Source organism: Schistocerca piceifrons, chromosome 1 (genome assembly GCF_021461385.2).
Source record: "Schistocerca piceifrons isolate TAMUIC-IGC-003096 chromosome 1, iqSchPice1.1, whole genome shotgun sequence".
NCBI lineage: Eukaryota > Metazoa > Arthropoda > Insecta > Orthoptera > Acrididae > Schistocerca > Schistocerca piceifrons.
Window position 1 is genome coordinate 735,499,694 of NC_060138.1, and position 24,456 is coordinate 735,524,149.

The window sequence follows — 24,456 nt, forward strand, 5'->3', positions numbered from 1 at the left end:
ACTTATCGCAATTATATTAATTGCAGAGATGTTGATATCTACCTTTAATTTTCAAAGGGAACTATACTAATTTCTGCTGCTAGTATTGTAGATCTCAGTGATATAAATTAAACCGCATTTCACTATCCAAACTCCAACAAGTAATTCCAGAGGCATTACAATATTTAGAACTTAGGGCTTACTTGTTTTCAGTATCAAACCAAATGCTGATCTTTGTTATTTCTTAAAAATATACATCACATTGGATTAGAGGGAAACAATGTGTTGCACAACCATTATACCGGTGTGAAGGGGGTGCAGAGAAATTGTAAATTAGTTTCTGTGTATGTTGTTTGCATGTATTGATAGCTGTGTACTAAGGGGGCTGGGGCAGTGTACATAACAAACCAAAAGAAAAATGTTGTACTTGTTTATGGAGGATGCAAAAGAAACTTGAAAAGGACAGTAGAGTTGTGTGTATTGAGGTACTACATTTTTGCACTAATACGGGCTATATCTAAACTTTTGACATGAGATGATAGCAAAAAGTAAATCTCAGATATTGGCCCCAATCTTAAATTTACCTCCAATTGCAAAGTAGTACCACAATGGAAGGGAACACACAATGCTGGCAGTGGGATGTAGATTTCATGTTTGAGGGGGGGGGGGGGGGGGCTATTGCAGCTCAGAATCTCCGCTGTACGGTGAGTAGCAACTTTCCTTCTCTAATATTGTTACATTCCATCCTGGATTATCCTTTGTTTGAAAAAAAAAAGTTTTTTGGTGGTATGCAAGTGAAGAGAAATGCTTGAATAGCTCAAAAAATTGGTGTTCGTTTTGAAAGCAAAAGTACTAATATCCAGATGTGGAGAAAGACTCCTTACACACTGGCGATGTGGTTGCGTTCTGTGCCTGCGGGGCTGAGCTGTGTTCTTCATTTATCACCCACTTCCCATAAGGCCTCGCACATTGGTGATTCGACTGTGAGGCCCGCTGTGCAACCGATGGTCCGTGCGACTTGTTCTGATGACGATTCATCTGTGTGTGACCCTTCCACACATGATCATCTTGAAATGCAGCTACAGAGGGGGAGAGTAAACAGTTGCCATAATGTGTCATCAGGCTGAGCTGCATATATTATTTGTTGTGCTTTGTGATTGTTAAATCATGTGTATTTCCTGTGTAGTTTAAAATAATACTGTAACAACAAAAACAATGACTTTCAGACAAAATAATTGAATTGGATAGATAAAAAATCTATACACCAAGTAGTGGCAGAATACGTACATAAAAGAATATTATAAATAGGCAAGTTTTCGGAGCTGGTGGTTTCTTCTTCAGGCAGAAGGGTTGAAGAGAAAGGAAGAGGGGTGAAGGAGAATGACTGGAGAGGTCTAGCAGAAGGGGTAGATTTTTGAAAAGTCACCCAAAACCACAGATCAGGGGAGACTCACCGCATGGAATGAGAAGGAAAGACTGATTGTTGGGGACTGCATTAGACAAGATTTGAAAACCTGAGAGCTTAGAGGTGGAAGACAGGGTAATATGCAAGACAGAGATTACTGCTTAAATATTATCCAGGAGTGAGAGTTAAAAGCTATGTGCATTGTACGTAACAGAGGTGGGAGGGGGACAGTGAAAATTAGATGAATAAGACAAGAAAGATGTAGAAAACTAAAACGGAGTTAAGAAGAGAGTAGTTACTGTGAAGAAATGCTGAGACGGAAGAAATTAACGTGAGAATGGTGGTGTATTACTGTAAAGTGTCTGCATCCAAACAGATATGTTTGCCTTGACCGCCAAGGCTGTATGGGAGGGAAAATTTGACATGACAAAAACGGCAACTGTCAAAATATAAGTACTGTTGTTTGCTGGTAGGACAGAAGTGTGTAGCTGGCCTTCTGTGAGGACGAGATCAGCATTAAGGAAAGTGGCATGGGATTCGGAGTAGTACCATGTGAAATTTAACTCGGAAGAAGGCATTTAGAGATTCCAGGAATTTTAACAGTTCAGCGTAACCATGAGTCCATATAATAAAGATGTCCTCAATGTATCTAAACCAAACCAGTGGCTGAAGAGTTATGGATCCCAGGAAAGCCCCTTCCAAGCGACCCATGGAAAGTTTGGCATAGGAAGGAGCCATCCTGGTTCCTATGGCCGTACCCCGATCTGTTTGTATGTCTGCCCCTCAAAGGGGAAGTAGTTGTTGGTAAGTAAAAAGTTGATTAAAGTGAGTAGGAAGGATGTCATAGGTTTGGAATCAGGTGGGTTGTGCTGACGAAATGTTCAGCAGCAGACTGACCGTGTATGTGGGGGATGTTGGTATACAGGGAGGTGGCATCAATGGTGACAATCAAGGTGTGTGGTGGGAGTAGGATGGGCACGGATTTCAGATGATCTAGGAAATGGTTGGTATCTTTGATCTATGAGGTAGCATTGGAAAAACTGCAAATGCCCTTTGAGTAAGTCAGTCCAGTAATATTTGCGTTTTGCATGCAAACAGCTTCTATCCATTTTGTATCATTTTTTACCAGCAGATTAACCAGTGAGATTGTAGAAAATACGTGTTATTCTGTCTTTCAGTTCGAGTGTGATGTCAAGACAATAGGTACTTTTCCAAAGAATTCTCTTTACTAATGTAGGAACGAAATCATGGACATCTGAGTGTAAGAAATTTGCGTTATTGGGGTGCAGATTCAACTTTGGTGGCAGTGGAGAGTCAGTGTTTGTTTTGGGATTGTTGAAGACTATGTAATTGCACCTTATCTCATTGCATAAATTTTAACACAAACATGCAGTTTTTTACCAAAGTGCAACCCGCTCTCTTAGAGGAATTGGCTCACTATTACCTTGTTGCTAGGAAAGCACTTGACCAGCTCTTTCTTGGTCACTAGAAGGACATGAAGGCATAGTCTTTTTCCTCTAGAATAAACTAACACATGAAGTCTGTGCACATGTTCGAACAACCCAGGATGGTTTAAAAAATCATATTGTTGGTTAGTGTGTTGTGATATGTAAGGAATCTTTGTAGTCTATATGAAAATCATTACAGCAGTGACTCATAGCTATTTATAAGTGCTCAGTATATGATTAAGTGACTCTGATTATAAGATCAGTAATTGCATGAAATTTTAGGATGAAGGGAGAAAAAACACTGTTAAATGGCAATTTCATAAACTGTGCATCCAGGCCAGCCGTTGTGGCCGAGCGGTTCTAGGCGCTTCAGTCTGGAACCGCTTGACCGCTACGGTCGGAGGTTCGAATCCTGCCTCGGGCATGGATGTGTGTGATGTCCTTAGGTTAGTTAGGTTTAAGTACTTCCAAGTTCTAGGGGTATGATGACCTCAGATGTTAAGTCCCGTAGTGCTCAGAGCCATTTGAACCATTTTTGTGCATCCAGTCATAAGATGACAGTCAATGCTTGAAAGAATGTCTGTAAATAGAAGCACTGTTTCTTATATACTAACAAATGTATAATATATTAAAATATAAAATTTTTTGTTTAACTCAAAACTTTAGTTTATAAATTGTAAACCTTGATATTCTTCACTAACAGGTTCAGAAGTGTAATCTGTGTGATGACACCTATTAAAATCTTCCAGGCTATTACGTTGTAGTCAGTTGAATTTCATATTGAATACAAACTGTGAAATTCATCTGATCATAGAATAATAGCCCAGAAAATTTTAATAATTGTCGTATTTCCGGCCTTGAAAGTTTACAGTTCCCAATCTATGTGATGTCCAAAAACTATATTATTCTAAGGATTGTATTGATTATTCATTTTTGAATAAATATTATTACTGTTGTTGTTATACTACTACTACTACTGTTGTATATATTGAGTACCTTATTACAAATTTACTGAGGAATGGAATGAAATGGGGATTTAATTTTATAATTTTAAATCTGTACCTACATGTCGCATATTATAAGTCTAGTTGAAGGCAGCCAGATAATAATATAAATATTTGTTTTAAAATAATGTTTGTATAATTAATTTTCATTTGCAGATTGCATACCATCAGAAGACAGAATTATTCAACAAAGTGCTTGATAAACCAATAATCAGGTATGTGTCTATACATAGCTATAGATAAGTAAAACTGGAAAAACGACCAGTTTAATATATCCACATACAATTTTTGTGGTTCACTTTGGTTTAGCATTTACTACTTAAATCTTCAACAATTTGTCTGCTATATTTCAATTGCTATCATTCTCATACAGTTTTTACCCTTTACAACTCCATATACCAACATGGAAGTAATTCACTGATGTCTTAACACATGTCCTATCATCGTGTCCTTTCTTCTTGTCAGTATTTTCTACATTTTCCATTCTTTGCTGATTTGTGGATAACCTCCTCATTTCTTACCTTGTAAGTCCATCTGATTTTCAACATCCTTCTGTAACACTACATTTCAAATGCATCAGTTCTCTTCTTCTCCAGTTTTCCCATAATCAATAGTTTCTACCATGCAATGCTGTGCTCCAAACATATATTCTCAGAAATTTCTCTTCAAATTAAGACTTATGTTTGATACTAGTAGACTTATTTTGGCCAGGAATGCCCACTTTGCCTCTGCTAGTCTGCTTTTCATGTCATCCTTACATTGGTTGCCATACATTATTTTGCATATGAGGTAGCAGGATTCCACAGGGCTGTTGAGAGAGCAGGCATCAGGGTCGGCAGGGCTGGAGAGGACAGGACAGCCATGACAGGGCAGAGGATGAGAGAACATTCAAGGGCTGTGTTGACACCAGAGGGACTTCTGGCAGAGAACTGTGTGAACAATAAACGGAGTGCCAGACAGCACAACAACATTGCAAACAAGCTAGATGGAAGGTGGCTGAGCTTGGCACACATAAAACTCTTGGATGGACAGTCCAAACGCTGCTGTTAATCACACCCACTCGAACACTGTGGGAAAGTCTGTAGAACCTGAGTGAGCAGAGAGATGTTCTGCAGCAGGTCCAGAATTGCCTGACCCTAAAATGAAAGGGCCAGAGACAATTATGACTTCAGCAACCAAACAGACATAGTAATCATAAAACATTCAATCACACAAAAGAATATACTGCAGTGAAATGGGACTTGAACATACACAGAAATATGAGAAATACACCAAGGAACCACTGAAAACCGTGTAGACTGTCAACATCAAGGAAGAGAATACACTCAGGAACAAAGCAACAATGGGGGAAGACACATCTGGAAAAGCTAAAACACATGTGAAAAATCAGCCTCATTGTCCTTGTTCTATCTGGGTGTCACCACCCTCGGTAATAGCATCTGTTGTGGTTCCATGGTCAGAGCAAAATGCGATGGCATGGCAGTGTTGGACTCTACATGAAGGAAGGCAGCAGGCAGGTGATGGGTGAAATCAAAAGATGGCACTGCAGTGAGTCAACTTGAACAGGTACTGTACTTACAATCCACAGGAACGATGTGTGTCACACGTGGGGTAGTTAGCTTCGTCGCTTGCGGCCACTGACGGATGAGGGAAGAGTGCTGTGACACAAAACCATTATTCTTGTGGCCACTGTTGTATCCTTAGCTGAACGGTGTGACTGGTATGATTGAATTCACACATTGTTATAACAACTCTTTGTTTACTAACTTTGAACTAAGCTCAATATATCTTCAGAGGATTAAAGTCCACAGTTGAGTACTACTGAAAGACCAACGTGACAATGTGCCCACTATAATGAAGTCCATAGTCATCAAAAGTGGTAATTCGACAGGAGTGAATGATCAGCAGCTCTGTACCACGAGGCTGTGAGCATGTGAGCCATTGAGATGCAGGTTCAGGCACAAGAGCAGCTAATGGACGTACACTGGCTGATGATTCCGTCAAAGGTGTGTGATGGCACTGTCTGATGGGTAGCAGTAACAGCAAGTTTTGCTGTTCGGAGCGGAACTATAGGGCAGCTGGCGGTCACCCTGGAGCCTGTGTGTATTCAGCCAGTGCATAGCTGTGGAACAGGCTACAGTCTGGGTGCCAGACTTCCTGCAAGTGAGCCATTTTCCAACCCCTGCCACCTGCACCCAATGTAGATGTTCTATGTTAGTGCAGTTGACACATTCCACATCACAACATTTATTGGGAGTATGATCTATGAAACATGCAACTAATTAACAAACTAACTATTGGTTAATGTGACTACATGTCAAAAGAAGGAAATACAGGTTGTATTCCTGACCTGACAGTTGTCATGTGTCATTTTAGATGATTATATGGTAGTCAGTGTTGAGAATGAATGGGAAAGAAAGTGCATGCTTTGCAATGGCCGCGTAGAATATTGTCAAAATGACAACTGCTCCAAAACCTGTTGCTCAAATGGTAATCTGTGGGAAACCTGAATCACTTATTTTGACACAGATAGAAAACTATAGAAGTCAAGCACTGCTGAACTGCTTAGATAATGAAGATATTTGTCCTCTAGATAGGCTGTTGTGCTTGAGTGTTATCATCATGTAGGAAGAAATCACCATATACAACACTAACAGAAGGAAATGAATAAATATGTATTTGGGATATCATGTCTATAGGCCTGCTCTTTCACAGTCCCACAGAGAAAAATGTGGAGTTCTGATCATCTATGTTATGAGTGTTTGATGGATGAGAATGGACCCTTGCTTTTCAAAAATCAGAATCTGCTTTCTCTTTCCAATTTAAATCCAAGCTCACCTTCAATGTATGTGCAGTTGGGTCAACATATTGGCATGCTTGTTGCAGGTGCTCTCCCCAGTGATGTCCAGTGAATGGTAGACATGAGCGATTGTTCTACATACAAGGCATCTTCATGAGATCTTCCTTGCACAAAATTCTTGTTATAATTATATGGTCGTAGCATTGAGATAAAACATCATGAAATGTGTTGGGTCCTATTCCTTTCGAGTACATGGCAGCAAATATTGTTTGTATCATAGATCCTGGCAAGCCTCAACTAAGCTCTCTAAATACCAAACCAGTGGTTAGAAATTTTTGACACAACCTATGAAAAACAGGAAGAGGAATATTTTAATTACCTTTTCACTGCTGCTGGAATTTTGGTGTCTTTCCAGTCTGATAATGGCAATATGTCTTCTTCTAGTAATGTTCTATCATTTCCTTTTAACCATGTTGGTTACCCTAGCCATCTTCCATCTTAACTCTCACATAACACCATACATCTACTCTCTAACATGACTTTATCAGTGCTGTTTGTTTTGTAGATAAGAATAACTGTTACTCATCTTTTGCAACTGAATTTCATTTTTGTTTTTAATCAAAGATGTTTCACGTAATTGTTGTAGACATATTCAGCAGTCTGTCAAGGGAATTATTATTATTATTTTATTTTATTTACATGTCAAGTTCCATAGGGCCAAATTGAGGAGCAAATCTCAAAGGTCATGGAATGTGTCAGTACATGAAATTACACCTTTAAAGTAATAACAAATAAAAATAAAATGTTTATGAACTTGAAAAAAAGTCAAGCCATAAGTTTAAGTAAATGCAATCAACAATTGAATTCTAGTGGTAGCTTATTGAAAATGGATGCAGCAATATACTGCACACCTTTCTGCACAAGAGTTAAGGAAGTCTGATCCAAATGCAGATTTGATTTATGCTGAATATTAACGGAGTGAAAGCTGCTTATTCTTGGAAATAAGCTAATCTTGTTAACAAGAAATGATAGTAAAGAATGTATATATTGAGAGGCTAATGTCAAAATACCCAGACTAGCAAACACGGGTCGACAAGATGCTCATGAATGTACACCACTTATTGCCTGAACTGCCCGTTTCCGAGTCAAAAGCATCCTTTTAGAATGGGAAGAGTTACCCCACAATATATAGTACCATATGACATAAGCGAATGAAAATAAGCCAAGTATACTAATTTTTGTGTCGAACTATCACTCACTTCAGATACGATTTGAATAGTAAAACTGGCAGCATTAAGTCTACATCTACATCTACATGACTACTCTGCAATTCACATTTAAGTGCTTGGCAGAGGGTTCGTCGAACCACAATCATACTATCTCTCTACCATTCCACTCCCGAACAGCGCGCGGGAAAAACGAACACCTAAATCTTTCTGTTCGATCTCTGATTTCTCTTACTTTATTTTGATGATCATTCCTACCTATGTAGGTTGGGCTCAACAAAATATTTTCGCATTCAGAAGGGAAAGTTGGCGACTGAAATTTCGTAAATAGATCTTGCCGCGAGAGCAGTCTTTGAACAAGATCCTGAACATGGGCTTTCCACGAGAGTTTACTATCTATCTGAACAACAAGAAATTTGAGCTGTTCAGTTTCACAGATTCTGTGAAATTAAAACATCAGGTTTTGTTGAATTGTTAGAAACTGTAAAAACTGGGTCTTACTGTGATTTAGAGTTAGCTTATTTTCTACAAACCATGAACTTAGATCATGAACTGCACTGTTTGAAACTGAGCCAATGTTGCACACAACATCCTTTACTATTAAGCTAGTGTCATCATTTATATAAATAAGGGACAGGAGTGGCCCCAATACTGATCTCTGAGGCATCCCCCATTTAACCGTACCCCACTCAGACACCACATCACAACCATTCTCAACACTGTGAATAATGATCGTGTGATATAGAATAATCAATTATTCTTACATACACAACCTTTTCAATAACTTAAGCAAACACTGATGGCATAGAAGTAGGTCTAAAATTGTCTACATTATCCCTTTTCCCTTTTTACAAAGTGACTACTACTACTACTACTACTACTACTTGCTGAACTATGTATTATATTGTTTTGTAATTTAGATATGTAGTGTTTCATAGCAGCATGAAAATATGTGTTATGTATTGATAAGCTATGTGAATTGCAGTAGCAGTGGTCTGCATTTAATATTGTTATTTAGTACTGTTGTGTAACAACATACGCAGTATTCATGTCGGTTGCTTTATTTATTTTTGTCGGAGTTTGGCAGATTTTTTCCATATAATTCCTGGAATTCTATGTGCTTCACATTTACATTTGCGTGAATAGTCTGATTTTCTCTTCAGGGTGGTGTATTTAAAGTGTTATTCTTCCTACCATAACTATTAACAACAAAATGACCTCTGTAAGAAGCTTGATTCAATGCATTATCTGTAAGTGGTTTGTACTTTTTTTACTTCCCATTCATCTGTGAACTGAATAACTACTATTCATCAAATGTGATTAAAAGTGAAGAGGATTAAAAATCTGGGAGAAAAATACAGTTTTTTAAAATCCATAGTGGAAAACATCTGTTTCTCGTTTTCAGCTGTGTGTATCATGTTTTCATCCATTGGATTCGGTACTGATAGTCATGTTCATAGTTTTATACGAGCAGTGAAATTACTGAGCACAATACTGGATCAGAAACTCAGCTGCATGACACACCCAAGAGATCTTAAAATGAGAGCTGTGTAGTGGTAGTTTCTCATGTTACTGAGAGCAGTCATGACAAAGGAAGAATGAACAGCAAATTAAGCCACTGATGGGAGACATTCTTAGAGTTACTTAGATGAAGTGAGTTGATTAAATGAGGCTAGGAGTTGAATCTGTTCATCTCTTCCTAGAGCTTTTGATGGCAGGGAGGGGTCAGTATCATTTTGTTAGGGTTTCGTGTATTTATATTTTTGTTATGGCTTTCATGTAAAAGTATCAGTGTGTCACATTTTAGTTGACTTTGACTATATTCTGTTTTGAAGAAGAAGATGGCCGTTTCCTTGGATGTGCTCTGTGTTTCAAGTAACAATGAAACAGCAGGTGGAATACTTTTAAACAAATTCTTATCATCCTAAAATTGTACAGGCCTATATTGTAGCTGTTGAATGACATAAACACAAGTTCTTGTCATCTTCTTCATCATGATTGTGCACTGTAAACTTACGTGGTGACTAGATGGTGATGTGATGAATCATAATGCAGTCTTAATCAATTGACAGTGAGTCTTTGAGATGTTGGGAAGTGGAACATTTATCAGTGGTTGATAGAAGTACAGATTTTGGAAGCTGCCTGAACTGGTTCCTCATTTGACAAATTACTGTTTTTGTGGAGAGTTCAGTGGCTGAATAATTGAAGTGTCAAAATATTAACACAATAATTGGCAAATGGTGAACTGTCAGCACATCTGTAAAGAAGGGCAAAGTTTGAGTATTGAAGCTTGCCCCCATGATTTCATGAGTGATACACGCAAACAGCTGCAGTACTATGAAGCAACTAACTACTCTCTACAGCTGTATTCAGTTTGATATTTTACCTGTGATGATAAAGGACATGCTCTCACATTCATCTGCTTGAGATATCTCAGCAAATATTCACTGGTTCATCTGGAAAAAAAAAAAAATATATATATATATATATATATATTTGTGCAGTGAGGATGTCTGAAGTAAGGGTGTTTTGTATTTTCAGAACTCAGGTGGCTGTGCACGATGAGAAGACAGATGTCACTGAACCATTAAGATCAGAGGTATGCTCTATTTTCTCGATCCTTTGCTTTTATGTTGTAAATTGTGCTTTTTATCAGTTGAGGTGGAGTTGAATGGAAGCTTCATGGTTATACCATTTCTTGTGTTCTTTTTTTAACAAAGGAGGAATGTTTGTGTGATAATAGTAGCATTACCTTCCAGTGCATTATAGTACCATTTACAAGAAATGAACAGTTTTGACGAAGTTTATGAAAATATTAAATATATCAGTAATGGTCCACTACTAATTCAGAATGGATACTCTGAAAACCTTGTAGGGCTTAAGATTACCTACAACAGAAAGTCTGATGAGAACATACTGTGTGCCCATTTTGCTGTCTTAGTTTCCATCATCAAGAGGTCTCATATTCTGGTAGTACCTGTGTCTTTCAACAGAATATTGTATCTACTGCATATTGTGAGTCTGCAGTAAATTTGAAAATTACCCTGTTGGCACTTAACTTGTGATATATGTAATACTGTGTAAGTGATTCTGCTTCTCCACAATCACAGTGCTTGATAACTATAAGCTAATGATAAATCTAAATGCTGTTTTTCTCTTGAAAGTGTCTTTCGTTTTTCATTTTGCTTTAGCTCATTCATCAGTTCTGACATAGTACCTGAGAACATGTAACAGACTTCTGCAGGTAGCATTATATTTGTCTCGGTGTATCTCTCTTGATTTGTTACTATGAGCAGCTTAATTGTCATTTTCAGAATGAATATTTCAGCAGAGCAGAGTCTGCTCTGTTTCGAATTTGCCTGACATCAGAACTCTGTGTCAGATCAGGACTCGAACCTGGAACCTTTCCATTCATAGGTAATGCCCTTAATGAATGAGCTGTCTCGGCATGACCCACAACTGCTCTCATGGTTCAAGATCTGCAGTACCTCTCGCCTACTTTCCAAACTTAACAGAATCTCTCGTACACAATTTCCTGGACTAGTACTCCAGAAAGAAAGAATATCGTGGGGAAATGACGTAGCCATGAATTTTATTTTACACACCTAGTTCTGTAGGATCAAATTGAGGAGCAAGTCTCCATAGTCATGGAATGTATCAGAACATGAAATTAGCACCAGAAAAGTAGTAATAGGTAAAATAAAATGTACACAAATCATGTGCATATGAGAAGCTGTGAGTATTCAGGGTGATTCAGCTGTCCCTAACGTTATCACTGTAAGCAACTTGCAATGTTATTTCTGCCCTTCAAAAATGAGACTTCCATTTTGTATCACTCACTACATGCAGACTCCTAGTCCTACATAAAAAATGAACAGGACCTTTTGGTAGGAAATTTAATGTAGTTAAATTTTGTACTGGGATACATTTTTGCTTTAGGCCATGGTTTTCGAATTATTCAACAAAAATGTGCAAAAGTGACCTTCAATGGCACCTCCACCCCCACACTCATCTCTCATCAATCAGGATTTTTAGTATGTTGTTTATGGAACACTCTTGTACCGATATGCAAAAATTTCTTACTACATGAACTATTCCGAATGTTGGATCTTTGTTAGTCTCTATTAATTGGGCTATTTAGGCCTCCAGCATAGGATGAATACAGTGTTGTAATTGTTTATTTTATACTGTTAAAATTCACAAAATTGTTAGATAAAATAAACAAAAATGTCAGTTTTACAATTTGTAGGGGCTTGATAAGACGGTGGCCTAATAAGACAAGTCAATGAATATCAAATTTGATTTCATATGGAGAACAATTCATGCAGTTACAAATTTTACCACAGTGATAGGAGGGAGTGCCATGAACAACATACAAGAGATCCTGACTGTTGGGGGCTGAGAGTGGGTGTGGAGGTGCATTTGAAGGTCACTTTTGTACATTTTGTTGAATAACTCGAAAACTGTGGCTTCTAGCAAAAAAAGTGTTCCAGGATACAATTTAACCACATTACGTTTCCTACAAGAAGGTCCTTTTCATTTTTTCTGTAGGGCTAATAGTTTGCAAATAGTGAGTGAGAAAATTTTACATTTTTTGCATAGTTTTCGAAGACCAGATATAGCATTGCTAGTTGAATAAAAGACATCAGTAGAGGCAGCTGTATCCTACTGTATATTAACATCATCAACAATATAACATAGAAGTCAGTGTACTTTTTTCCAGGAACCACCTGAGGGAGAAAGAGAAGCGAATCTGAAGGAAATTCTTCAGTTTACACTTGAAAGTGTGCGGATTAATGCTAAGATTTTTTAGTTCTCATGGTACCTAATTGAAGTGGATGCAGCAAACCACAGCACACCTTTTCGCACAAGAGTAATGGAAGTGCGACCCAAATGTAGATTGGGTTTTGCCTAGTATTAACTGTGTGAAAGCTGCCAGTTCAGGGGAATAAGCTCATGTTGTTAACAAATGACATTAAAGAAAATAAATATTGAGAAGCTAGTCTCAAAATCCCAAGACTTCTGAATTGGGGTAGACAAAAGGCTTGCGAATTTACACTACATATTTCTTGAACTGCCCATTTCTGAACCAAAAATACCGTTTGTGAATGGAAAGGGTTACCCCAGAATTTAATGCTGTATGTCATAAGTGAATGAAAGTAAGCAAAGTAGACAATTTTTGTGATGGATTATCACTTATTGCAGATACTGTTCTAAAGCAAAATAAATCTGCATTCAGTTTTTGAATAAGATCCTGAATATGAACTTTCTGTGACGGCTTGCTACCTATCTGAACACCTAGGAATTTGAATTGTTCAGACTCACTAATGATATGCCCATTCTGTGTAATCAAAAAATGTCATGTATAATTGAGCTGTTTGTTAGAAACTGTAAAAAGTCTTTGTGTGATTTATCATCAGTTTATTTTGTACAAGCCATGTACTCATGCCTTAAACTGCACTATTTGATACATTACTTCTGTTGCATTCACCGAGTGAGGTGGCGCAGTGGTTAGCACACTGGACTCGCATTCAGGAGGACGACGGTTCAATCCCGCGTCCGGCCATCCTGATTTAGGTTTTCCGTGATTTCCCTAAATCGCTCCAGGCAAATGCCGGGATGGTTCCTTTGAAAGGGCGCGGCCGACTTCCTACCCTAATCCGTTGAGACCGATGACCTCGCTGTTTGGTCTCTTCCCCCAGACAACCCAACCCAACCCTCTGTTGCATTCAACACCCTTCACTGCCAAGCCGATGTCATCAGCAAACAGAAATATTTTAGAATCAAATCATATTACAATGCATATTATTTGTAAATATTAGGAGCAGTAGTCAGCTCAGCACTGAGTCCTGAGGCATCTTCTGCCCCCCCCCCCCCCCCCCCACCTTTCCCTCACCCCCCACACTCACACATCTGTGCCCTATCAGGTGCTATCTCATAGCTGTTCACATTAGTGTGGAGAATCACATTTTGTTGTCTTTTGTTGAAGTATGAGAGGAACCAATTGTGAGTCAATCCTATTATTCCACAATGGTCCAACTTCTGCAGTAATATTTTGTGATCAGAACAATCAAATGCATTAGTTAAATCAAGTAAAATGATTATTGTTTGCAACTTGTTGTTTAATCTGTCCAGTGCCTCACCTACAAAAGAGAATATAGAGTTTTTAGTTTTCAAACCTCTTTAAACCAAACTTTTTGTCTGACAGCAAATTGTGTGAACTGAAACGTCAATTTCTTTTATATATACAGTCTTTTGCAAACACTAATGGCATAGAAATAAGATTAAAATGGTATGTGTTATCCCTTTCTCTTTTTTCATACAGCGGTTTCACTATTGAATCAGTCATTCAGGAAACTAGGCATTACTAAATGCAAAATTATAAATGTGGCTGCAGCACAGTGCTTTAGTTCTAGCTAGATATCCGATCATATCCATGAGAGTCCTTAGTCTTCAGCAATTTAACTACTGACTCGATCTCCCTCTTACCAGTATTACAGAGGTGTATTTCAGATAGCAGTCTTGGAAATCCATTTTCTAAGAGAGTTATGTGATTCTCTGTAGAAACTAATTTTTTATTTAATTCATCTGCTGTAATCAGAAAGTGATTGTTAAATACTGTACATGTTTCTGAATTATCAGTAATGAAAACATTTTTACTGCGTATTGATGTTACATCCTTGAGCTTGTGCTGTTGGCCAGACACTTCCTTCATGAATGACTGTGTGGTTTTACTTTTATTGTGATATGATAATTAGCTGTTCTGTTTGCATACCGCATGGTCTAATGGTTGTTTCCACCATTGAGTCTCTGTCCACCACAAGTTTTAATTTGTCAAGAAGTTTTACAAGCCTTATTTTGATTCATCTTACATTGTTGTGTCCTTTTTTTGTTTGTGTCTTTTATCTTCGTTTTTGATAAAAAGGTTTCTTGCCTCAAAGAGCTCATGACCCTGATAAGTCTTCCTGACCTTCTGACAGGACAGCAATCCTGTGAATTGTATGATAAAGATTGGTTGTGATGGCAGGAATGATACTAAGTGGCATGTTGGCAGAATAGATCTTATGAAGCACTACAGTGTGATTTTCATGGCATCACTTAATTGCTGAATTATCATCAGCAGTTCTTTCATGCCATAATACACTGTGGAAAAGCCTGCACAAGTACCATACTTAAATTTCACAATATCATGATGAACAATTAAAAATTTTAATGCATGAGAAATTGGCAGCTACCATCCTAGAATCCCTGATTTTCACAACAGCTGCAGTATTTCGTTTGTATATTGTGTTACACTATTTTTAAAACTGTAATTATTTGTCAGCCAAGCACTACTGACAAAACAATTTTCAACCACTGTTCTTTCAACCAACCAGTCTCCAACTTATATCTATTGTGACTTAATGAACCTTGCCAGAATATAAGCCAAATCAGATAAACAGGAGTAAAAGGCAGAGTATGAATGAAAATTAAAGTTGACTTCAGAAAAATGTTAATGTATTTAATGCTTATAGGCAAAAGTAAATAATAATAATAATAATAATAATAATAGGAAGGCACTGTGTGAAATGTAAATGGGGCATCTAAATCAGAAACTGTTTCAGTAACAGCAGATCTGACAAAAACAGAGATGACAGCAGGTTTCAAATTTTGGGCTGTTTTTTGATCAAAGGAATGGACAAACATATATTAGGAAAAAGTAAAGGAAAGATTTACAGTCCAAATGTTTGGGGAGAATAAAATTGCAGGTATGATGGTATGAATTTGAAATCAACATGAAGAATGGTACAAAATGTGTTGTACTATATAAACAACAAAAATAGGGTGGGGGCAGGGGGGGGGGGGGGGAGGGGAGGTGCTGTTACCTTCTGCCTTGCTGAGGTATTTTGTCATATACTTCAAATATATTTTCTGTAAGGCATACAGGCACTTTATTTAATTGAAACTAAATTATAAATATAATAGAGGGAAACATTCCACGTGGGAAAAATATATCTAAAAAGAAAGATGATGAAACTTACCAAACAAAAGCACTGGCAGGTCGATAGACACACAAACAAACACAAACATACACACAAAATTCTAGCTTTCGCAACCAATGGTTGCCTCGTCAGGAAAGAGGGAAGGAGAAGGAAAGACAAAAGGATATGGGTTTTAAGGGAGAGGGTAAGGAGTCATTCCAAATAACATTCACTACAAATAATAGTCATTACTTCCTTAGCTCCCAGATAATAACTATAATTATTGATTGGTAATTCAGTGATACTGTGTACTGTAATGTTAAGAGTTAAGAAGCAATCACAACATCTTATTATACAGACTCATTAAATTTACAAGCAGTCTTGCAATTATAGTATTAGTGGTTATCTGAATTCTAGTCATTTTCATTTTTAAGCCTATTTTTGTAATAAATAATTATAATATTTGTAAACCAAATTTAATTTGCAGCCAGATGGAAGATCACCTGAAAGCAAGAAAATTTCTGGAAGCACCCAAGTATCTGCTGGATATATACAGCAGTTGTTTAACAATATTATCAACGAATGTGTGGGTGAAATGATCAGGTAAGACATGCTCCAATCATATGAAGAAGATAAACTCTACAATCAAGCTTCTAAGGAATAACGAATTAATTTGATGCACATTTAGAACAAACCTTTATTCTTTTTAAGTCAGTGTTATAGGAGTGGTCTGTTCGTTTTCTCAAAATTTTATCGCTGCTTCTTGAATATAACCACTTGCAAAACTCCTTTTATCCATGTATTCTTTCAACTTTTGAAACTAGTGAAAATTATGTGGGATGATACCTGGAATGTACAATAGGTGCAGTTAAGCTTCACATCCACAGGGCTGTACTTTTTTTCCATTTTTAATAGTCTAGTGCAGTTTGTGACATTTAATTTTCTAAATAATATTCATATCTCAGGATAACAAACCTTATTTGCTTGAATCGTGAGACATTACCATTTTTATGATTAGAGGGTAATCACATTTTGTCTTTAACTCTCATGTCCTTCTTAATGAAATTTGGGGAATTGTAGACACCAAGGCTGTTTTGATACAAGAAGTCAGATTTAATTTATTCATGCTGACTATGCTACCTGTATGGTCACTGATAAAAGTAAAACAACCCAGGGTTCAGTCCAGTTTTATCCGAAGGTGGTAATATTAAATGGACGTGTAATGATTACAATGGAGTTATTTGTAAAGTTAAGAATGTGACATCTCTTGTAAATCAATGGTGTCACCAAAGAAGCTCACTGTATAAAATATTGGTCACCATATTCTTAATTCATTTTTGAATTAGTTAACGTGGGGAGGGGGGGGGGGGTATTCATGCTGATTATGCTACCTGTATGATCACTGATAAAAGTAACACAACCCAGGGTTCGGTCATTAAATGGACGTGTAATGATTACAATGGAGTTATTTGTAAAGTTAAGAATGTGACATCTCTTGTAAATCAATGGTGTCACCAAAGAAGCTCACTGTATGAAATATTGGTCACCATATTCTTAATTCATTTTTGAATTAGTTAACGTAGAGGGGGGGGGGGGGGAGTATTAGTGATCACATTAGTGATCTCAAGGACTATGAATATTAGAAAGAATGTTAAAAAAATATGAAAATATTTTGCTTAGCAAGAGTAGCATGATACAAGTTGTTGAGTATCTGAGTAGGCAACATGATATATTTAGTTCTGAGGATGAAGATGTAGAGCACAAATGGATGAAATTCAGAAGCATTGTTCAATATGCCTTAAAGAAGTATGTGCTGAGTAAGGTTTTAAGGAATGGAAAGGACCCGTTGTGGATTAATAGACTTTTTAGAAAGTTGCCATAAAGCAAAGAGAACTGCTTCACAGATTTAAGTGAAGTCAGAGCCTAAATATAAAACAAAGGCTGAACAGGGCATAAGGAGCGCAATGAGAGAAGCGATCAGTGAATTTGAAAGTAAGATTTTGCCTGTAATCTAACTACTAAATTTAAGTTTTGGTCTTATATTTAAAGTCAGTAAGCAGATTGAAATCATCTGTTCAGTCACTTAGTGACCAAACTGGAACCTTAATGGAAGATGACAGAGAGAAGGCTGAAATACTGTATTCAGTCTTCCAAAATTGTTTCACCATGGAAGATCATAATATGGTTTCTTCTCTAAATCATCACATGAACTGAGATAAGTGGCTGTGGAATAATAAAAAAAGCAACTTCAATCACTTAACATGGTGGAAATGCATAGAACTGGGTGAGATACCTGTGAAGATTCTGCAGAAATCATGCGAAAGAACTTCCTTTATTTCTAGCAGCAGTGTATCTTTGGTTATTGGAGCAACAAAGGGTATCTAGTGACTGGAAAAGAAGTGCAGATAATTCCTGTTTGCCAGAAGAGTTGTAGGCTATATGCACATAACTGTAGGCCTATATTGCTGACATCAGTCTGTTGTAGAATTTTGGAACATGTTTTACACTCATGTATTATGGCTGCTGTAGAGAGAGAAAATATTGTCTATAAAAATCAGTGTGGATTCTTCAAACAAAGATCTTGTAAACCTTAACTCACTTTGTTCAGTCTTTCATGACCCGGCACAGGCCCTTTCACCAGCTGGGGTAATGGTGTGATCTGCATAGTGCAATCAGCACATTGTTCACAATATTTTTCATCATGGGCTAAGATTTACTAAGTCACCTTTAACAGAGTGAGAGTGAGAGGGAGAAATTCCCTAGATTGCTTAGCACAAGTGATTCTGGAGTGGTGAGTAGAAGCTATGAAAGGAATAAGGGGGCAAACAGTTGAGGATTTAGTTCAAAAAATTTATTTTTCCAACAGTTTAATCTTATTCAGAGTGATACTTTGCAGTTATTGCATTATCTTTGCAAATCAATAAGTACACTCTACCACTCTACATGTTATGCCTTTCCAGCAGCTTCTAGTTTCTGGTTTCTGCTTTGCTCTACCAGAGACAAGAGCTCTGCTTACAGCTCATTCCAAAAATATGCAGTTAAATGCCTTAACCTTTTACCTGCTAGTGACATGTATACTGGTGCACAATCATAGTGCCTCCTGGGCTAATGACATATATATGTGAGAGAAACTGAGAGTGCCAGGAGTGCTAATGTTGGATACATGCATTTTGATGTTTTCTTAGTAAATGTTAGCAGTGTGATAACATGGCATCACTTATGGAGCTCCAAGCAGCTTGTAGGAATGACAAATTGCCCGTTGGCTTCTGTCTTGGGTTCTTCATCCACAGTTTGTTTGATGATTTTTCTGATGTTATGCCAGCACAAGTGGCTGGTATTGCCAAGACTTCAATTTCAACTGCTGGTAGTGAACTGGAGTCAAGCTCGCAGCCACTGATTATATGTATTTGGTGTGCCAACGTCCAAGGGGTTTTCTGTGGTCATTACCGCTGCAGTTCTCCCCTTGCTACTTGCAAGGGTTGTTCTCTGCAGCAAGGGAATCCAGGATCCGTTCACCTTCAGGCATTCTTCTTTCTTGTTGGGTCTGTCACCATGTTGGTGTATTTCTATAGCTTTCGTGAACAGATGGGTCTAATAGGTCTTCTCTACAGCAAAAACTTCCATGTTGGGGAATTTCACTATGTGGTTAGTCTCACACAGTGCCTACTCTGCTATGCCAATTTCTCTACATGAGCCAACCTACAACATCACTCATGTATGGTGTTCCTGGTGTTGACTGACCATCCAGTCATTCCAACATAGACTTTTCCTACGTGTGCATGGTATACAGTATGTTTCCTACATTGCAAACGGGGTCCCTTTTCTCTTTTGCCAATCTGGGACACTTTTTGATCTTCTTCGTCTGTTTATTACTAGTCTTTATGCCATGTTTGTGCAATATACAGCTGATTCTGTCCACCAGTCTGGAAATGTATGGCAGAAGGGCTATTCCTGGCATTTCTTTTTCTGATGTGTCACTTTGCTGAGACATTGTTTCTATAATGCTTCTTATGTAACTGGTGGAGTACTTATTGCTCCTCAGAACACTTTCCAGGTGTTGCATCTCACGTCTGAGGTGCTACGGTCCACATTTATCTTGCTTTTATTGCAAGCATATTAATCATGTCTCTTTTCTGGCTCAGGTGGTGATTTGATAGTTTGTGCAGGTATTGGTCCTTGTGTGTTAGTTTTCGATACACACTGTGTCCCAGGGTAGCTGTTGGTCCTTTTCTAGGCAAATTTTATGTTGGTATAGAGACTGTTCAGGTGTCTTAGGAAGTCGCTGAGCTGTTCCTTGCCTTGACGCCCACAACGGAGGTATCATCTAAGTATCTATATCACACTATCATTGAAGTATCCATATCACACTTCAGGTTTACGAGGCTCCGAGTCCAATGCCTGTGCTTCAAAATGTTTCATTAAGAATTGACCATCACTGGACTAAGTGTACTAACCAAGACTATGTCTTCCAGTAGTTCGTAGAAGTTGCCTTTCCAAGTGAAATAGCTCGTGGTGAGACATGCATGAAAGAAGTTGGTAATGTCTTGCAGGAAAATGGAACTGATATACTCCAGAGAATCATCTAGTGGCTCTTTAGTAAACAAAGAAACATCATCAGAGCTGACCAGGATATCATTTGGTCCAAGTTTTAATTTCTTCACCTTCTCAGCCGTTGCGGAGCATGCACTGTGTGAGACTGACCACATAGTGAAATTAACCAACATGGAAATTATTGCTGTAGAGAAGAACTATTATACCTGCTTGTTCAGGGAAGCTATAGAAATACACAGACATAACAATAGCTTCAACAAGAAACAAGAAAGCTTCGAGGTGAATGGCTCGTGGATTCCTGTGCTGCAGAGAATGACTGTTGCAGGCAGCAAGGGGAGAACTGAAGCAGTAATGACCACAAAAAAGCCCTTGGACATTGACACACCAGGTACATATGATCTGCGGCTGTGATCTCTAGTCCAGTCCACCAACAGCAATGAGGGGTGAAGATTTGACAATGCCAACCACTCATGCTGGTGAACCATCAGAAGAACTATCAAAGGAACATCAGCCGAAGAACCTGAGACAGGCACTGACAGGTAATTTGTCAACAAGTGCGTATGAAAGCCTTAACAATTTTGTAGCTTGTAGGATTTACAGTGGTCCTTCAGCAGATGGCAGAAGCTGTAGTTTGTCGGCCTGATGACTTGCTTTGTACTGTTTCATTTTGTTTGAAAATATGTAACTACATGCTATCTGACAAGGAAATAGAACATATTTTCGTGGAAAGTGGTAATGATGATGATTTTATTTCTTCATCTGAAACTGAAGACAATGTGATTCTTGATTTCTGTCCTTCAAAATCTCAGTGGCCAGAAAGCTATTTCTCTTGTTGCATATTTAGGCCTTCTGGAAGAACGACAGGCAGCGATAATGGAGATGAAGTTGATGTGCTCCCAGTGAAAAAAGTGAGTTTGAGGCAAATTTCAGTGATGTAGAAAGGAGCTGAATCCCAGAGTTACGATTTTGATACAGCATATCCAGGTGTGACTCTTACACTTCTGGAAAACCCTAGTGCACTGCAAGTTTTTGAGACATTGTTCATGGAGAAATTAGTCTCAATTATTGTCATCATCACCAGTTTTTTATTATATTAGTAGAATTCCTCAATTATTGTAGATGAAACTAATAGTTACTACAATGTTCAGAGTGCTACTCTATGAGAATAGCCATTTGAAGGGCAAGAAATATAAGTGTATAGCAGAAATTTGTTGTTTCCTGCCATAACTCTTCTCATGGCAAGAATTAAAAAACTGAAATAGTCTGAATCTTGGTCAAATGATCTTCTCCTCACAACTCTAATTATTAGTGAAATAATGTCTTGTGACAGGTATCTATTGTTACTCTAAACCTTGCATGTTTCTGCTCTAGATGATAGGCTGTACAAAATATCAGCCACTTCTTACCTGAAAGGGAAGTTCAGGACAGCACTCACTCCAATCGAAAAAGTTTTTATAGATGAAAGTATTTTATTGCGCAAGAGAGTCTTGACTTTGGAACAATACGTTCCTTCTAAAAGACCTCATTTGGGTATAAAAATATTTGTTCTGCGTGATTGTGAAACAGGATTTGTGTTTGACTTTTTAGTTTATACTGGTGCAAAGTGTGACATAGTAGTCAGGGAAGATATTTGTAAATTACTGAGAATATTGCGACAACACTTTTGGAACCTTACTTGGGAAGAGCCACATGGTATATGGGGACAGTTGGTACACAAGTCCATCTCACTTACATTACTTTCATTAAAGATGAACAAATGCAGTAGGTACAGTTCACATGAACAGAAAATGTACATCAAAACTTGAAGCCTAACTTCAAAGAGGAGAGAGAGAATTTATAGCAATAGACACTATGATGTATGTACAGTGGAACCTTGCATACTGAGCATAATTCATTCTAGAATCTTACTCCTAGAGTGAAACACTCATCAATCGAAACAATTTATCCCATATGAATTAATGTAAAATATGATAATGTGTTCCATGCAGAAAGAATGCTGAAAGTTTTATCTTATTCACACCATTTATTCAAAGAAAATTATACATACAGTATTATGTACTTTGAATTAATAGAGGGAAACATTCCACATGGGAAAAATATATCTAAAAGCAAAGATGATGTGACTTACCAAACGAAAGCGCTGGCACGTCGATAGACACACAAACAAACACAAACATACACACAAAATTCAAGCTTTCGCAACAAACTGTTGCCTCATCAGGAAAGAGGGAAGGAGAGGGAAAGACGAAAGGAAGTGGATTTTTAGGGGAGAGGGTAAGGAGTCATTCCAATCCCGGGAGCGGAAAGACTTACCTTAGGGGGAAAAAGGACGGGTATACACTCACGCACACACACACACACATATCCATCCACACATATATCCTGTATACAGGATATATGTGTGGGTGGATATGTGTGTGTGTGTGTGTGTGCGCGCGAGTGTATACCCGTCCTTTTTTCCCCCTAAAGTAAGTCTTTCCGCTCCTGGGATTGGAATGACTCCTTACCCTCTCCCCTAAAAACCCACTTCCTTTCGTCTTTCCCTCTCCTTCCCTCTTTCCTGATGAGGCAACAGTTTGTTGCCAAAGCTTGAATTTTGTGTGTATGTTTGTGTGTCTATCGACGTGCCAGCGCTTTCGTTTGGTAAGTCACATCATCTTTGTTTTTAGATGTATTATGTACTTTATTATTCATGTTACATAACTAATTCTTTTTTACTATGGAGCTATTTATAATCATTTGTTTCTAACGATGGTGCAGCACATGGCAAAAATGCGACACAGCATTATCATCACATAAATTTGTAGTGCACATAGCCACTATTTTATTGGGGTGATTATTTTCAATGTCTGATGCAACCAATTCCCATGTTTTCAGCATTTCTCTTATTGTGCCAATTGTGCCTGAAGACTGCTGGTTTGCTGTTACTGCCACCTCCTCCTCCTCTGAAGAAGTCCACTCCACAACATCCTACTGTGGAACACATTGGAATTCCATAAGGTCTTTTTTGGTCATCTCTTGGCTGTGACCTTCCACAAGCTCATCAACATCATTATTATCTATTTCTAGTCCCATGCCCATGGGAAAGACCCAATCTTGTTGACTACAGGCTCTACAGGTACTGATGCAAATGCCTCAGAGTCACATTTGACATTGCGCTCTGGCCAAAGCCTTTTCGATCGTCTTGATGCAGACAACGATGTTGAAGTGATATTTCCAAAACTCTCTGACAGTTAGATTGCTAGCTTCAGTCAGTTCAAAGCAGTGCTCAAAGAATGCTTCAGTGTGGAGCTTCTTAAAGTTAGAAATAATCTGCTGGTGCATAGGCTGTAGTAACGGAATGGTGTTGGGAGGCAGAAATTGGATCTTGATGAATTTGTGAATTCTTCAAGGAGGTAAACTTGTAGGCCTGGAGAATGGGCAGGAGCGTCAACCATAACAAGCAAGACACAGAGTGGCAGATTCATCTCAATCAAATATTTTTTCGCCAAAGGAACAAACTCTTCATTGATCCAATCACGAAAAAGATCACATGTCACCCAAGCCTTGTTGTTGGACCTCCCCGTCACATTTAACCTGCTCTTCTGGACTTTACACTTCTTGAAAAGTCATGGAGTTTCTCAGTGGTAAACAGGCAGTGGTTTAATTTTCAAATCACCACTTGTATTTGCTCAAAATAGCAGTGTGAGACAGTCTTTCATTGGCTTGTGGCCAGGCAATACATTCTCCTCTGCTGTTGTAGAAGCACACTTCAGCATCTTTTTGCAGAGTAGACCTGCCTCGTCACAATTAAAAATCTGTTGTGACAGATAACTCACAGAATCTATGACCACCTTGAAGTTGCTGATGAAGCTTTCTGCTGCCTTTGTGTTGGGGCTGGCTGCTTTGCCATACCTCACAACGAACACTGTGGATGCTGGTTCTTCTTTTGAAACTTCTCAAATCACCCATGGTTCCCTTGAACACTTCTTTGGCCACTGACGTTCCTGGCATCTTCCTAACGAGGTCAGCAAAAATCATTCTCACTTCCTCATAAATGACATTCCTGTAAATTGTGTCGCCTTGTAATTCCTTTCATTTAT

The 24,456-nt window shown here is 38.1% G+C and overlaps 1 protein-coding gene across 3 annotated transcripts in view; it reads left to right on the top strand.

Annotated features, from left to right (window-relative positions):
- Positions 1-24,456, top strand: part of LOC124711389 (germinal-center associated nuclear protein) — a 294,702-nt gene that overhangs the window by 89,197 nt on the left and 181,049 nt on the right. For all 3 annotated transcript variants that reach the window (XM_047241452.1, XM_047241443.1, XM_047241459.1), the window contains 3 exons: positions 3,993-4,051; positions 10,404-10,461; positions 16,311-16,426. In XM_047241452.1, the coding sequence (XP_047097408.1) occupies positions 3,993-4,051; positions 10,404-10,461; positions 16,311-16,426 (233 nt within the window). The remainder of the gene's footprint in view (positions 1-3,992; positions 4,052-10,403; positions 10,462-16,310; positions 16,427-24,456) is intronic.